The 15,863-nt window shown below is 41.2% G+C and overlaps 1 protein-coding gene and 1 non-coding gene across 6 annotated transcripts in view; one reads left to right on the top strand and one right to left on the bottom strand.

The window, feature by feature from the left end:
* Positions 1-15,863, top strand: part of SPECC1 (sperm antigen with calponin homology and coiled-coil domains 1) — a 228,084-nt gene that overhangs the window by 191,965 nt on the left and 20,256 nt on the right. For all 5 annotated transcript variants that reach the window (XM_038537023.1, XM_038537024.1, XM_038537022.1 and 2 more), the window contains one exon: positions 15,119-15,235. In XM_038537023.1, the coding sequence (XP_038392951.1) occupies positions 15,119-15,235 (117 nt within the window). The remainder of the gene's footprint in view (positions 1-15,118; positions 15,236-15,863) is intronic.
* Positions 1,668-1,770, bottom strand: LOC119872040. Its single transcript, XR_005360248.1, has one exon. It is a non-coding gene; the product is annotated as a U6 spliceosomal RNA (small nuclear RNA).

The following is a 15,863-nucleotide window of genomic DNA, read 5'->3' as shown; positions in this document are numbered from 1 at the left end:
GCAGAAAACTTTAGTTGGAAGAGCAGGTCCCATAGCTGATCATTTCAAAACCACTGGTATAATCTAACAGGTTCGTTTGAAAGATGAGGAAACTGAAAGCCTGGGTGGCTCAGTCAGTTAAGGCCTGAGGTGGCTCAGACCTGCCTTTGTCTCAGGTCATGATCCTGGGGTTCTGGGATCAAGCCCCACGTTGGGCTTCCAGCTCCTGGGGAGCCTACTTCTCCCTGTCCCTCTCCCTCTGTGATCTCTCTCACTCTTACTCACTCTCTCTCAAATAAAATCTTTTTTAAAAAACAACAGTAGGAATAGGATCAAAAGAGGAGATAAGTTCCAAGGAACCCAACCCCCAAAGTGATTTCCTTGAGGAACAAAAGGTTGTTGGTTTCCATTCTCCCCTTTGCAACAGTTGTAAAAGAAGTAAATAAAGTAGGATGTTCTGAGTTCTGTATAGCTATGTAACTACCCCAAAACTTAGTGGATTACAGTGCAACAGTGTTCATTTTGTTCACATGTCTAGAGTTTAGGCCTGTCCCCTTTCTGTTCCACCATGTCTGAAGCCTCCATTGTCTAGAGGCTGGAATAGTTGTGGGCTGGCCAGTTTCTCTCCAGAAGACCTCTCTGCACTTGGCTGGCCTGGGCTTCGACACACCTCAGGAGCCTCAGAGAGAGTGTTCCAAGAGTACTTAGTAGAAGTTCAAAGCTTCTTATGACGTACCCTGCAAGTCCCAAGTGTCACTTCCTCCACATTCAAGCAAGTTATTAAGGCCAGCCCAGATTCAATAAGAGGAGAATTAGATTCCGCCTCTCAACTGGAAGATTTTAGAGAATCTGTAGCTGCCTTAGATCTGTCACATAAGGAAAAAAAATTAAGGTCTCTAGCAAGTTCTTAATTGCATCTTCCCTCCCTCATCTACAGCCAAGTCTTTAGTCTTCTTCGATATTTTTTGGGGAAAAAACACAAAACCAATTTTTTCAGATCTGTTTAGCCTAAAAACATAAGGGCTCATATTCATTACCTTGAAATTGACATTGGCCTATTTTGTCTGTAAGTGATGTAATTAATATTTTTAATAACATTGTTTTTCTCAATTATAAAAGTAATACATAGTCATTATAGAAAAATTGGAAAACACAAAAAAGAAAATGAAGAGGGACACCTGGGTGGCTCAGCAGTTAAGCGTCTGCCTTTGGCTCGGGGTATGATCCTGGAGTCCCAGGATCGAGTCCCACATCGGGCTCCCTGCATGGAGCCTGCTTCTCCCTCTGCCTATGTCTCTGCCTCTCTTTCTCTCTCTCTCTCTCTCTCTCTCTCTGTCTCTGTCTCTCATGAATAAATAAAAGAAAAAAGAAAAACAAAATGAAGAATTAAGTTAAAATGTCATCTCACTTAAATTTGGTTTCCTGTTTGTGGCCTGTTGAGGTCTTTTTTGGATTTTGACTCTATCCATTTGTTATTCTCTGTCCCTTCTAGACTATCTCAAAGTCAGTGAAAATGGAGACAAGTATAGGACCGACATTTATGTAATTACTGAGAAACATCAAGTATTTAGAACAAATTGCGTAAAGCAGACCCATAGAAACCTAAAACATCAGCGTCTTCCCATGAGCTTCACAGGAATGCCTACAGATTAGAAAACTGAGTTTAGATTAGGGTTTTTTGTTTGTTTTTAATTATGGACTGCTTCATGAATTTGCATGTTATCCTTGCACAGGTACCATGCTAATCCTCTCTCGTTCCAATTTTGGTATATATGCAGCCAAAGCAAGCACTATAGATTATTTTTCATAAACATTTTTCAAAACCAGAACAAGTTTGCTTAGCTTAATTGATAGAAACTAGGATATTTCCAGTTCCCCATTCTGAACAATAATGGTGTGGCAAACATTCCTGTGGGTGTCTTTGGGGAAACGCATGACTATTTTCTCTAGAATAGATACCTACAGGGGATCCCTGGGTGGTGCAGCGGTTTGGCGCCTGCCTTTGGCCCAGGGCGCGATCCTGGAGGCCCGGGATCGAGTTCCACGTCGGGCTCCCAGTGCATGGAGCCTGCTTCTCCCTCTGCCTGTGTCTCTGCCTCTCTCTCTCTCTCTCTGTGACTATCATAAATAAATTTTTTTTAAAAATGTTTAGAATAGATACCTACATGTGAAATTACTTAGTCAAATCATATTTTTATTTTTTAAAAATATGTTTCTTGTTGCCTTCCTAAAAGCCAATGCCAGTTTATATTCCCATCAGCCAAAGTAAGAATACCCATTTTGGGGTGCCTGGGTGGCTCAACCAGTTAAGCATCTGATTCTTGATTTCAGCTCAGGTTATGACCTCAGAGTTGTGAGATCGAGCCCAGCATTGGGCTCCCGGCTAGATGTGGAAGCTGCTTAATATTCTGTCTCTCCCTCTCCCCTACCCCTCTCTCATTCTCTCTCTCCTCTAAAAAAACCAGAAATGCCCATTTCCCAAATCTTCATTAACTGTGAATTAAAAATCTTTTTAACTTTTACCAATTTGATGAGTGAAAATAGTTTACTATTTTATTTTATTTTATTTTATTACTATTTTATTTTATTTTTTTTTATAGTTATTTATTTATTTATTTATGATAGTCACAGAGAGAGAGAGAGAGGCAGAGACACAGGCAGAGGGAGAAGCAGGCTCCATGCACCAGGAGCCCGACGTGGGATTCGATCCCGGGTCCCCAGGATCGCGCCCTGGGCCAAAGGCAGGCGCCAAACCGCTGTGCCACCCAGGGATCCCATTTTATTTTTTGATGAGACTCAAATGTTTCAAATGTTTCTGACCCTGTTTCCACTTCACTGCATTACTGATTCATTCCTCGGCCAATTTTTCCTTGACTTGTTATTTCATATGTATTATAAGAATATATTCCAGATATTAGTAGTTTGGTATATATATATAGATCCTTTAATTTTGTTATACAGAAACAATTTTATGTAATCCGTTTTCTCAATCCTTTTTTAAATGCTTTTTCTGTTTTGTGCCTTACATGGCTTTCTTTCCCTCAAGAGTATAAACCTATTTATTTAGATTCTAATAATGTCTAATTTTGGCTTTTAAATTTAGCTGTCTGGAGCTTATCTCTAGACGACTAATATCCAAGAGGAGGGAAACTCATGAGGAGACCCCCATGGTCAGCATTGGGAACAGTTCCTATGTCAGAGTGTAGAGAGCTGGAGTGGCAACTGAGCATGGAATCCCATGGAGCCTCATGAGGGAGGCAGCCATCAGTGGCAGCTGAGACAGCAGCATTCTAAAATATGGGGCATCAGAAAGGAAAAAGCTATGCAGAGAAGGGGCCTAGATAGTTTGTGTGCAAATCATCCTGTGTATGCAACCTCAGGCTATGCTGTCCGTGTGTGGGGCTGGACTACTGGAGGTTTACCAGATAGTCTGAGATGGGAACAGAGATATTATTATTTTGGAGGGGGAGGGGAACAGAGATATTAGAATTGAATGAATGTAGACATCTACCCAATCCAAGGAATGAACCCTAAACCCATGTGCGAGGAAGGAAGTGTAGGCTGCATTTGTTGAGATTTCACAAGAACCCACTTGCGTGTACATATGCTCTATACTGTGTTTCACCAAATCTTCAAAATAACCTTGGTTCTCCCAGGGCACTTTTCCTGTACATGCTGAACTCCAGTGAGAAATTAATTTTTCTTTCGTCCTCTATGATCTGTACACTGTTACACCCCCCCCTCCCAAAACTGAGTCTAATTTTACAGCTGTGACTATAAAGACATATCAAAAAAGAGTCTCAGAGAAGTCCCAGGAATGAGGATATTTAGGTCATGGTGTGCCCAAGACATCTAGTTCCTGTAGCTGTGAACAGACTGCATTTTCTTTTAAATATTTAAGTTAAATATTTAATTTTAATATTTAATTTAAATATCTTTTAAATATTATAGTTGTCATATAATATTATGTTAGTTTCAGATGCATGATTCAACATTTATTTTATATGTATTACTAAATGCTCACCATTTAAGTGTGTTACCATCTGTCACCATACAGTCATTGTAATATTATTGACTATATTCCCTATGCTGTACTTTTCATCCCTGTGATGTATTTATTTTATAACTGGAAGTTTTTACCTCTTTTTTTTTTTTAAGATTTTATTTATTTGAGAGAGAGTGCAAGCACAAGTGAGGGGAGGGGCAGAGGGAGAGGGAGAAGCAAACTCCCCCTGAGCAGGGAGCCCGACTCAGGGCTCAATCCCTGAGGACCCTGAGATCATGACCTGAACTGAAGACAGATGCTTAACTGGCTGAGCCACCCAGGTGCCCCAGAAAGTTGCACCTCTTGATCCTCTTTGCCTATTTTGCCCATCACCCCACCCCTTCCCCAGTGGCAACCACCAGCTTATTCTCTATATTTATGAGTCTGTTTCGGTTTCTTGTTTGTTTGTTCATACATTTGTTTTTTTATTCCACGTGTAAGTGAAATTATATGGTACATGTCTTTGTCTGACTTATTTCACTTAGCATACTAGGTTCTTATATGTCACAAACAGCAAGATTTCATTCTTTTTATGGCTGAGTAATGTGTGTGTGTGTGTGACATCTTCTTTACCCATTGGACATGTAGGTTGCTTCCATATCTTGGTTATTGTAAATAATACTGCAATAAGCATAGGAGTGCATACGTATTTGCAGATTAGTGTTTTTATTTTCTTTGGGTACATACCCAGAAGTGGAATTATTGGATCATATGGTATTTCTATTCTTAATTCTTTGAGGGACCTCCCCACTGTTTTGATTTTTTTTAAAGATTTTATTTATTCATGAGACACAGAGAGAGAGGCAGAGACACAGGCAGAGGGAGAAGCAGGCTCCTCACAGGGAATCCAATGTGAGACTCGATCCCCAGACCAGGATCACACCCTAAGCCAAAGGCAGACGCTCAACCACCAAGCCACCCAGGCATCCCCCACTGTTTTTTTCCCCCCACTGTTTTTTATAGTGGCTGCACCAATTTACATTCCCACCAACAGTGCATGAGCATTCCCTTTTCTCTGCATCCTTACCAATGTTTACTTCTTGTTCCTTTGATACTAGCCATTCTGACTGGTATGAGGGGATCGTCTCATTGGGTTTTGATATGCATTTCCCTGATGATGAGTGATGTTGAGCATCTTTTCATGTATCTGTCAGCTGTCTGTATGTTTTCATATCTTTTTGAGAAAAATGCCTATTCATATATCCTCTGTCCATTTTTTATTTTATTTTATTTTTTTATTTGAGAGAGAGAAAGTGAGTAAGAAAATACAAATCAGGGAGAGAGGCAGAGAGAAAGGGAAAAGCAGTCTCCATCTCAGGACCCTGAGATCATGACTCAAACCAGAGGCAAACCCTTAACCCACTAAGCTACCCAGGTACCCCCTCTGCCCATTTTTTAATTGGATTGCTTGTTTTTACTTTGTTTTTTTGTTGTCGAGTTGTATGAGTTCTTTATATACTTTGGATGTTATCCCTTTATCATATACATTATTTGCAAATACCTTCTCCCATTCAGCAGGTTACCTTTTCATTTTGTTGATGGTTTCCTTCACTGTGCAAAAACTTTTTAGTTTGATGTAGTCCCAGTAGTTTATTTTTGCTTTTGTTGCCCTTGCCAAAGGAGACAGATCCAAAAAAAATATTGCTGAGTCTGATGTTGAAGAATTTACTGCCTATTTTCTTTTAGGAGTTTTATGGTTTTGAGTCTTTTATTTAGATCTTTAATCCACTTTGAGTTTATTGTTATGTGTGGTGTAAGCAAGCGATCCAGTTTCTTTTTTTTTTTTTTTTAAGATTTTATTTATTTATTCATGAGAGACACAGAGAGGGAGGGAGAGACAGACATAGGCAGAGGGAGAAGCAGGGTGTGGGGAGCCCAATGCGGGACTCGATCCCAGGACCCTGGGATCACGACCTGAGCCAAAGGCAGACACTCAGCCACTGAGCCACCCAGGTGCCCCCAGTTTCATTCTTTTGCATAAGGCTGTCCAGTTTTCTCAACACGATTTATTTAATTTTTTTTCATCATTGTATAGTCTCACCTCCTTTGTTGTAAAATAATTAAGCATAATGTGTGGGTTTATTTCTGGGCTCTTTATTCAGTTCCATTGATCTATGTCTATTTTTGTGGCAGTACCATACTGTTTTGATTGCTACAGCTTTGTAGTATATCTTGAAACTTGGGATTGTCATATCTCCAGATTTGCTCTTCCTTCTTAAGATTACTCTGGCTCTTCAGGGTCTCGTGTGTGGTTCCATACAAATTTTAGGATTATGTGTCCTAGCTCCGTGAAAAATACTATTGGTATGTTCATAGGGACTGCATTGTATCTGTAGATTGTTTTGGCAGGTATGAGCATTTTAACAATATCAATCCTTCCAATCTATGAGCATGATTTTCATTTCCTTTTATTTTCATCTTCAGTCACTTTTATCAATGTCTTACAGTTTTTAAGATATAGGTTTCTCAGTTCTTTGGTTAAATTTATTCCTAGATATTTTATTCATTTGATGCAATTATAAATAGGATTGTTTTCTTAATTTCTCTTTCTGCTAGTTCATTATTAGTATATAGAAATGCAACAGATTTCTGTATATTAATTCTGTATTCTGTAACTTTAAAGAATTCATAAATAAATAAAAATTTAAAAAAATAAATAAATAAACCCTAGGGATCCCTGGGTGGCGCAGCGGTTTAGCACCTGCCTTTGGCCCAGGGCACGATCCTGGAGACCCAAGATCGAATCCCACGTCGGGCTCCCGGTGCATGGAGCCTGCTTCTCCCTCTGCCTCTGCCTATGTCTCTGCCTCTCTCTCTCTCTCTCTCTCTCTCTCTCTCTCTCTGTGACTATCATAAATAAATAAAAATTAAAAAAATAAAAAAAATAAAGAATTCATTTATCAGTTCTAATAGTTTTTTGGTGGAGTCTTTCAGGTTTTCTATAAATAGCATCATGTCATCTGCAAATAGTGAGTTTTACTTCTTCCTTACCAATTTGGATGCCTTTTATTTCTTTCTCTTGTCTGATTGCTGTGGCTAGGACTTCTAGTACTCCTTTGAATAAAAGTGGTGAGAGTGGACATTCTGTTCCTGATCTTAGATGAAAAGAGTTCAGCTTTTTACCATTTAGTATAATTTTAGCTGTGGATTTGTCATATATGGCTTTTGTTATGTTGAGGTGTATTTCCTCTGAGCCCACTTTGTTGAGAGTTTTTTATTGTGAATGAATATTGAATTTTGTCAAATATTTTTCTGCATTTATTGAGATGATATGATTTTTACCCTGCAATTTTGTTAAGGTGATGCATCATATTGATTGTTTTGCAAATATTGACACTTCTTTGCATCCCTGGAATAAATCCCACTTGATTGTGGTGAATGATCCTTTTAAAGAGTGCTAAATTTGGTTTGGTAATATATTTTTTTAGCATTTATTTTTGAAGTATAGTTGACATGCAATGTTATATTAGTTTCAGGTGTACCACATAGTGATTCAGCAATTCTGCACATTATACAGTGCTCACCACAATAACTGTAGTTACCATCTGTCACCATACAATGTTATTGCAGTATTATTGACTATATTCCTTATACTGTACTTTACATTTCTGGCACTTCCTTATTTTATAATTGGAATTTTAAACCTCCTAATGCCCTTTACCAATTCTGCCCATCCCTTCACACTCTCCTCTGGCAACCACCAGTTCATTCTCTGTGTTTAGGAGTCTCTTTCTATTTCATTGTCATTTGTTGTGCTTTTTAGATTCCACATACATGTGAAATCATATGATATTTGTCTTTTTCTGGGTTTGCTAATATTTTGTTAAGGATTTTCACATCTATGTTTAGCAGGGATATTGGCTTATAATTTTCTTTTTTTATAGTATCTTCCTCTGGTTTGGGTATCAAGGTAATACAGATCTCATGAAATGAATTTGGAAGCATTCCTTCCTCTTCAAATTTTTGTCATAGTTTGGGAAGGATAGGTATAGGTATAGGTATTAACTCTTACTTAAATGTTTCATAGAATTTACTTGTGACGCCATCCTGTCCTGACCTTTTGTTTGATGGTAGTTTTGTTTATTTGTTTGTTTGTTTTTTAACCAATCCAGTTTCATTACTAGTAGTCAATCTGTTCAGATTTTCTATTTCTTCCTGACTCCGTTTTGGAAAATGTTATGTTTCAAGGAATTTTTCTTTTAGATTGCCCATCTTGTGGGTACATAATTTTTCATAGTAGTTTCTTATGATTCTTTGTGTTTCTGTGGGATTGGTTGTAATTTCTCTTTCATTTCTGATTTTATTCCTCTCTTTCTTCTTGATGCATCTGGCTAAAGGTTTATCGATTTTGTTTATCTTTTCAAAGAACTAGCTCTTAGTTCATTGATATTTTCTATTTTTCCAAGTCTTTATTTCCTCTCTGATCTTTATTTCTTTCCTTCCACTAACTTTGGGCTTTCTTTGTTCTTCTTTATCTAGTTTCTAATAGACATAAGATTATATTATTTGAAATTTTTCTTATTTCTTGAAATAGTCTCATATTGCTATAAACTTGCGTGTTGGAACTGCTTTTGCTGTATCCCAAAGATTTTGAACAAATGCAAATTTGTTTCCATTTGCATTTGTTTTCAGTATTTTTAAACTTTCTCTTTGATTTCTTCATTGCCCTGTTGGTGGTTTCTTAACTTTTCCTCATCTGTTTCATTTCTTTTCATTTCTTTTCTTTTCTTTTTTTTTTGTTTGTTTGTTTCATTCCTTTTCTTTTCTTTTTTTTCTGCTCAATTTGGATGATTTTTACTATTCTGTATCCAGATCATGAGCACCCTCCTGTTGTGACTAGGCCTCAACTGCTCTGGACGCACTGACCCAAGCACAGCTGGCCAAGAGGCCTTCCCACCCCCACCCCCCCCCGCCCGCCCCGCAAAAGCTGCAGACATGCTCGTGGGAGAGCTGCCCCCTGCCCTGGAGCAGGAGTCACTTGGAAGTCGCAGCTGGGACTGCCCACCAGGTGTTGGCAGGGTATGAGCCACTTTGGAGAGGGATACCTGCCAGAGTGAGTGGATTGGCTGTGTAGGTCTGCAGGGGGAACGCTGGGCTGGGCAAGCAGCGCTGGCAAAGTAGATGGACAGTATCAGAACTGCTGCTGATACAGCAGATGGCTGCTCCCCGTCTAGGGCCAGCTAGGCTGAAGGAGGGCAAGAAAAATAGCACCTGCCAGCACTTCCATTATCAGAGAAAGCTTCTACAGGTCCCTGCTCCTCCAGCACACATTCTAAAATTAGTCAGTAAATCTCATTCCAGTATAACCCAGGTGCTTTCCAAACTGCTTCCTCTGTTCTGGGTCTGAAATCCAATGATACTGCACACTGACCCTTTAGGAGCAGAATCTCCATTTCCTATTGCCCTTGGACTCTCCCAGATTTAAGTCCCAACTGATTTTCAAAACCAGACGTTATAGGGGGTTCATCTTACCAGGGTGTTTGGAGGAGGGGTACCTGAAGCAGGCCTTAATCCTCAAAGAGGACTTCTATACCTGTGACATTGCTCCTACCTGTAGGTCCACACTAGGGGCTTTGGTTCCCTACCATGTCTCTGCCCCTGCTACCCTACTCCATGTGGCTTTGCCTTTCATCTTTAGCTGTGGAAGAGCTGCTCTGTTGGTTTTCAGGTGGTTTTTATAGTGAGCTGCTCTGGGTGTAGTTGTAGCCTTGGTGGGAGGAAGTGGACTCAGGGTTCTTTTTCTCTCCCATCTTCCCTAGACCCCAACAAACTGCATTTTCTCATCAGTCTCCTATCTTCCTCCCAGAAGATTTGGGATTTATTCTTTTTAACTTTTTCTAGACTTTCGAGTTTAGTGCCCACAGAGTCAACCCATTCACAGAAAGCTAATGTCGGAACCTAGAGATCCTTGGAAAAGATGCAGTGGTGGGAATGGGGCCAGACAGCTATAGAATCCAGTTGTGGTCTCCATAGTATTGAGCGTGGGACCCATTCCAGCATGTGCTCTGCAGCTTCTCTCCAGCGCTGATGTTTTCACCAAACCCTACTGTTTCCAGGCAACAAAAGGCAAATGAAATGAGCCTTCTAGAAGCAAGTGCTGTGGATTGCTGGCTTTTGCTTTGCTTTTGTCCCCCCACCCCCTCCCGTGTTATTTACGAGTGCTACCTCCACATTCACCCCGTAGAACTTTGTCTACAGTCTCAGCCACTCAAGGGAATATTCCTGGATATTCACTAGTTAGTTGAGCTTCTCATGTAAAAACCCTTCAGTGTATTCACTTTTCTCAAATGACTTTTGCTGCACTGAGGACAAAATTTTATATCTTACACAGTTTTCTTCTAAGCGTTCATAGTAACTTAACCTGTTTTGGAGGTGCTGGAATGTTACCATATATATATACATATGTATATCTGATACCATATACCATACACACACACACACACACGTATCTCTGAGACTTCCTTTCCCCAGAATTATTTTCCACTCAGAAATATCTCCAAGGAAAAAAAAAAAAAAAAAAGAAATATCTCCAAGGTATTTATATCCCAGAGAAAGTTAAAGATAATTTGCAATGTGTAATTACCATTTCCCTTAGGGAAATAATCAGCAAGAAGTTCCTTTTTGTTGTTGCTCTGCTTTTCCCCCTCAGTAAATCTTATAGTACATAAAATTGAAAAAGTTCACTCTATTTTTAGCAGCCACAATTCAGTCCCTTAAGATGACCAGTCTGTCTTTTCTGCTTTCCTCCTTCCCTTCCTCTCATCTTCCCTCCCCTCATCCCTCCCTTTCTTCCTGAGATAGAACGTACACACGCACAGTTCTGTGAAATTTCACAATGCAAAGGTACCCATGCAGTTAGCATCCAGGTTTAGAAACACAGCATTGCCAGCACTCCCAAATCCTCTGTCTGTTCCCTGCCTGTTACTAGCTTCCAGTTAAGGGTAGCAATTATCCTAGTCAGTTACCCACAAGCTCAGCAAGGGTCACCTATCCCCCATCCAAGGCCCAGTCAATCCAGATCATCCCTAATCAAAAATAAAGCTTTTCACCCCTGTTTAGGGGTTGGACCTAGAATTAGTCTTTACCTGGTTCCTGATATTCCTGAGAATGGCCAACTAGCCATGCCTAAGAAATTGTTTTCTTTCTGCCCATTACCCAGTGTGTTGGTACAGTCCACATAATTACTTCCTACCATGGCTACCTCGTCCTCCCTCACTGGTTGCTACAGCAATACTGTGTCTTAGCCCATCTCCCTGAGACCCACACATCTGCCTTACTGCCCACCATGTGAAAAACGAGCATTGTCAAAGTGTGGCACCCCACATCAGCTAACTCCTCGTTCACCAAGATATATCATACAGCTCACAAAAATATATCTCAGTGAGCAATGAACCACTTTTGTAATAATGATAGCAACAAAGCAACCATTGAGATTTGTATAGTTCTTTGCATCATTTTACATGAGGTATTGTAAACATATGCATGTTTCTAGATGTTCAGCCAACTATGAGCTGTGTTGAGTTGGGAACTGTTGGTACTTTTGTTGTTCAAATGAAATTACAATTTCAAGTGACATTCAGGGAACAAGAATTGAGGTGGTTCCACTTCACCCTAAGACGGGTAAAGTTTTTACTTGATGGCATCATGTTCTTGGAAGGAGTATATGGCTACAGATCGTAGCTGGTCGTCCTTCATCTCTGCCAGTGTGAGAACAACTCAAGAGTCTTAAACATGACGGATGTGCATTACATGAAAGAGAAGCATTTCCTGACCTGGATGTTGGATTTGATCACCTGCCTAGAATTGGAATCTCCATAATTCTATATATATGTTTTTAAAGATAGGCTACTACTCCTATTTCTAGTATAGTGTTGGTGTGGATGCTGAAGTGCCAGGGCCTGCTTTACGATGTGCCTCCCATTTCCGGAGAGGCCCGTGAGCTGCTGTCTATCCAGAAGCATCTGGGCTCTCTGAGCTCTCCTGACGTTGTGAGTGTTTAGATTGATTTTTTTCAACCCTGACTTTGATCTCACCAGATTTTAGTCTCAATCTGTCACTCATTTATACTTGTAGATCAAAAACTGCTCCTCTGTGGCACTCTGTTAACTGAAAGGCAGGGCACTTTGTTATATGAGACAGATGGCATTGTCACCCCTTTGGGTCTGGTCTGTTCTGCCTCTCAGAATGTTCCTGAAGATTGTGCAGATGAAGAAAAATGACATTTGGTATCATTAAAAAAAAATGTTACAAGAAATAAGTGTATAAAATGTTTCAACATTTTTGGAAATGAAAGATTTACCAAATCTTAAAAACTTTAGGTATAAAAGTAAATTTGTGAAAGAAGGAAGGCAGAGAAGGAGGGAGAAAGAAAAGAAAGAAAAAAGAAGAAAGGAAGCACAGCAAACAGGACACGTGCTTTGCTGTTGCACAGAAATGCAGTTTGCCCCTGACTCTGGCCCCAGCGAGATTTCTCTCTGCTCTGGCTTCCTCATCTATGAGATGGGTACAATGCTACTTATGATATACAGTCATTCTGAGAATTAAATGAGGAAATGCCCAGCAGCAGGCACATCGAGGACACTCTACTAATGTCACTGCCCTCCCTACGCCCATTCTTAGAGCTTTATATGTAATAGGCACTGCATCTCGTTTTAGCGCCTGAGACTTTTGAGTGAACCGGACACGGCATGGCCCCCACGTAGGTCTTTCCTCTTCTATTTTAACATGCAAACCTCTTGAGAAAATACAAAATTACAGTGTTTCCCATTTCTGAAGCAGCATCCAGGCTCCATCAGGTAGCTCCAGAGTCTCCAAAGAGACTTTTTGAAGCCAGAAATGCAAATGATCAGCTTACCAGGAGGCCTGGCTCTTGCACATTCAGCCTGAACACAGAGACAGGGCATTCTCAGACTTTTATGTAACACTGATGCTTAGCAGCTCTTAAAAATTGGTTGTGCTTGAGTCATGAAAACCAGACCAGAGAGGCATTATTATGGTTGTATGTTGCTCTCAGCCAGATATCCTTCCCCAGGTAAATGTAATTGCAAAGTAGACTGGAGAATCTGACATTCCTGAAAGCCGGCGCTTTGGGGGGACGTTCTGGGGTCCACCTGGGTCATCCTGGACTCTGGCTGGAAGGCAGAAGGGGTTTGATAGAAAGGGCCAGAGGGTTGGGGACTCGGCCTCCTGGAGTGTCTGTCATTCAGCATCCACGTACCATGTGTATGACATGTGACACCACCTCCTCTAGTCTCGGTGTCTTTGTGAAATAAGCCATTTGACCTACCTCATCGCTAGAGGCCCAGTTAGCTCAGACTAACACAGGGAAAATCTAGATAAAATGCTCAAGTGAGGTCATGGGCCATTTGCTTGCAAACCCCTCAGGACTCCACATGGGAAACTGGGATACTATATTTTTACCACACATTTCCACCTACTTATGTCCTTCAAAACGTCTTTACACATGTGTTAGGAAGAATTCCATAAAGTCTCCCTCCCCTATTCTGATTTACCTTTGTGCTATGTTCCTCTTCACCCCTCCTCTCCTACTAAAGTGCATCTGCCTCTGTGGAGACACCCTTAATCACTTCCCAGAGCAGAGTGGAGCTGCTGCTACTGATTGGCATTTAGTTTGGGCAGAGGGAGGGAGAAAGAGTCCGCATCCACGCCTTCAGAAAGAGTCACCTCTTCATCATCTGTTCACCTTTGCCCACTTTGCCGGCCCTGCTTCCCAGGTTGGGGTGTCTGGAGGAGGAAAAGGATTTCAGTGCCTCCCCCAAGCCCAAGAGGCTGTGGGTGGATTACAGGAAGGAACCCACCCTTGCCCAAGTCCTTTTGTTGCACCAGAAGTACCCAAGACCCAGGCCTCAAGTTTAGCAAAGCCCTGGAAGCGTACATTTCTGCAGTGCCTGGCAGGGCCCCTGGACCAGTCTGTTTCAATACATTTAAGCAGCCACTACATAAGATAATCTAAAAGTTAGGGGTACCTGGGTGGCCTCGTTGGTTAAGCATCTGCCTTCGGCCTAGGTCATGATCCCAGGGTCCTGGGATTGAGACCTGCATCGAGGCTCCCTGCTCAATGCAGAGTCTGCTTCTCCCTCTCCCTCTGACTACCACTCCCTGTGCTTGTGTGCACACATGTGCTCTCTCTCTCTGTCAAGTAAATAAATAAAATATTTAAACACACACACACACAATAACCTAAGTGTTAAGGAATTCACAGATTTTGGAACCTGACATTTCATTCCATTTGGGATGAACTTTGTGAATCCAGGGAAGAAAACCCCGTTAATATGGAGCATGGTCAGGGAGAAAAAGGCAGTTGGGGGACAGGTGACAGGTGTGAGGATGTAAGAGGTGGATGGGCTCCAGGGCTATCTGGGGCCTGGGGGACCTGCCTGGGGGAGCCATCAGAAGCCATTGTCTCCACGGGCTGCCTGCCTATAAAGATTCTGCTTTCCTTATCCCTGGGGTTCATAAGCAGCTACTAGGGCTCCCACCTATTCCAGAGGAGGAGTTCCTTTTCCCTTGGGAAGCCTCATAATCCTTGGGTATTTGATGTGCTGGCAAGGATACTGTTGAGTATGAAGAGTTTTCTCTCCCTGAGAAGCCCTTCAACGTGTGAGGAGAAGAGAGTATTAGCAGGGAATAAGCCACGAGACCAGCCATGTAGGTTTTTAAGATTTTGTTTTGTTTTGGTCTGCCTGTTGTTAATTGGAGTCATACATCATGATGATCATGATAATGACTCCTCCTTGACCAGATAAACCTGGGAAATTCTGGGACTTAGAAAGCTGATCGAGTGGGTTAATTTGAGAATAAGATGTCTCAAAGCTTATGATGTACCACAGGGTAAGCAGAAAATCCCCAGGTTTTTGAGCTCTGATGACTAAATTTTCATGCTATCCTGTGAATGGATGTGGTGACACTGGGCCATTGCTGGTACCAAAATTAAATGTATTCCTGGAAGTCTTGGGTGGTTTCTTATCCAGACTTCCTGCAGACCCAGAGGTGGATGCCCGTCTTACCATAGTCTCCTTTGTATTCTATGACTTTGCACAGTTTGGAGAGTAATACTGCTTTTTTCCCCTACAGAACATTGATATCACCAATTTCAGCAGCAGCTGGAGTGATGGCTTGGCCTTCTGTGCTCTCCTCCATACGTACCTGCCTGCCCATATCCCATATCAGGAGCTGAACAGTCAGGAGAAAGTAAGTCACCTGCCCAGTCACCCCTGGTCATCCTCTAGAACATGCAAGGGGAATTCCTGTAATACTGTACATCCCAATGGGGTGGTGTTTACAGACTCCAAGTGGAAATTAGGTTATTGATACCAGGCAGAGATAATTATTGAGTGTATGACGAGGTTGTAGGATCCCACCCTCAGTAAATACTTCGCAGTTTCCCTCATTGCCTAGAAAAATGGAGTGAAGACCAGTTTCCTGTGGCTGCTGAGAAGTTCCTATCACCCCCTTTTTTTTTTGAGAGAGAGAGAGAGAAAACCCTGGTGAAATTTCACCTTCATGGTTTTAAAACCTGGGCCAGCATTTTCAGAGTATTTCCAAAGAACTGGAAGCACCATCAAAAAAATTTCCCTGCTTAGATAAGCTTGAGAAACTGCATATTATGTCACATTCTTAGAGGTTCACAGTGCTCATTAGCACAGTAAAGACTTCAAGAAGTCCTACATTAAAGAAACCTGTGTGGCTCCGTTTAACCCTACATAGGTCAGATTCATAGAATTTTTTTAAATTACCTACAAGAGTTGGCAAATTTTCCTGTTGGAGGCCAACTGGTAGACTATGTGTGTCTCTGTCACAACTACTCATCTACCATGGT

The sequence above is a fragment of the Canis lupus genome, chromosome 5 (genome assembly GCF_011100685.1).
Source record: "Canis lupus familiaris isolate Mischka breed German Shepherd chromosome 5, alternate assembly UU_Cfam_GSD_1.0, whole genome shotgun sequence".
NCBI lineage: Eukaryota > Metazoa > Chordata > Mammalia > Carnivora > Canidae > Canis > Canis lupus.
Note: the sequence above shows the minus strand (reverse complement) of the source record. Positions and strands in the feature narration are given on the sequence as shown.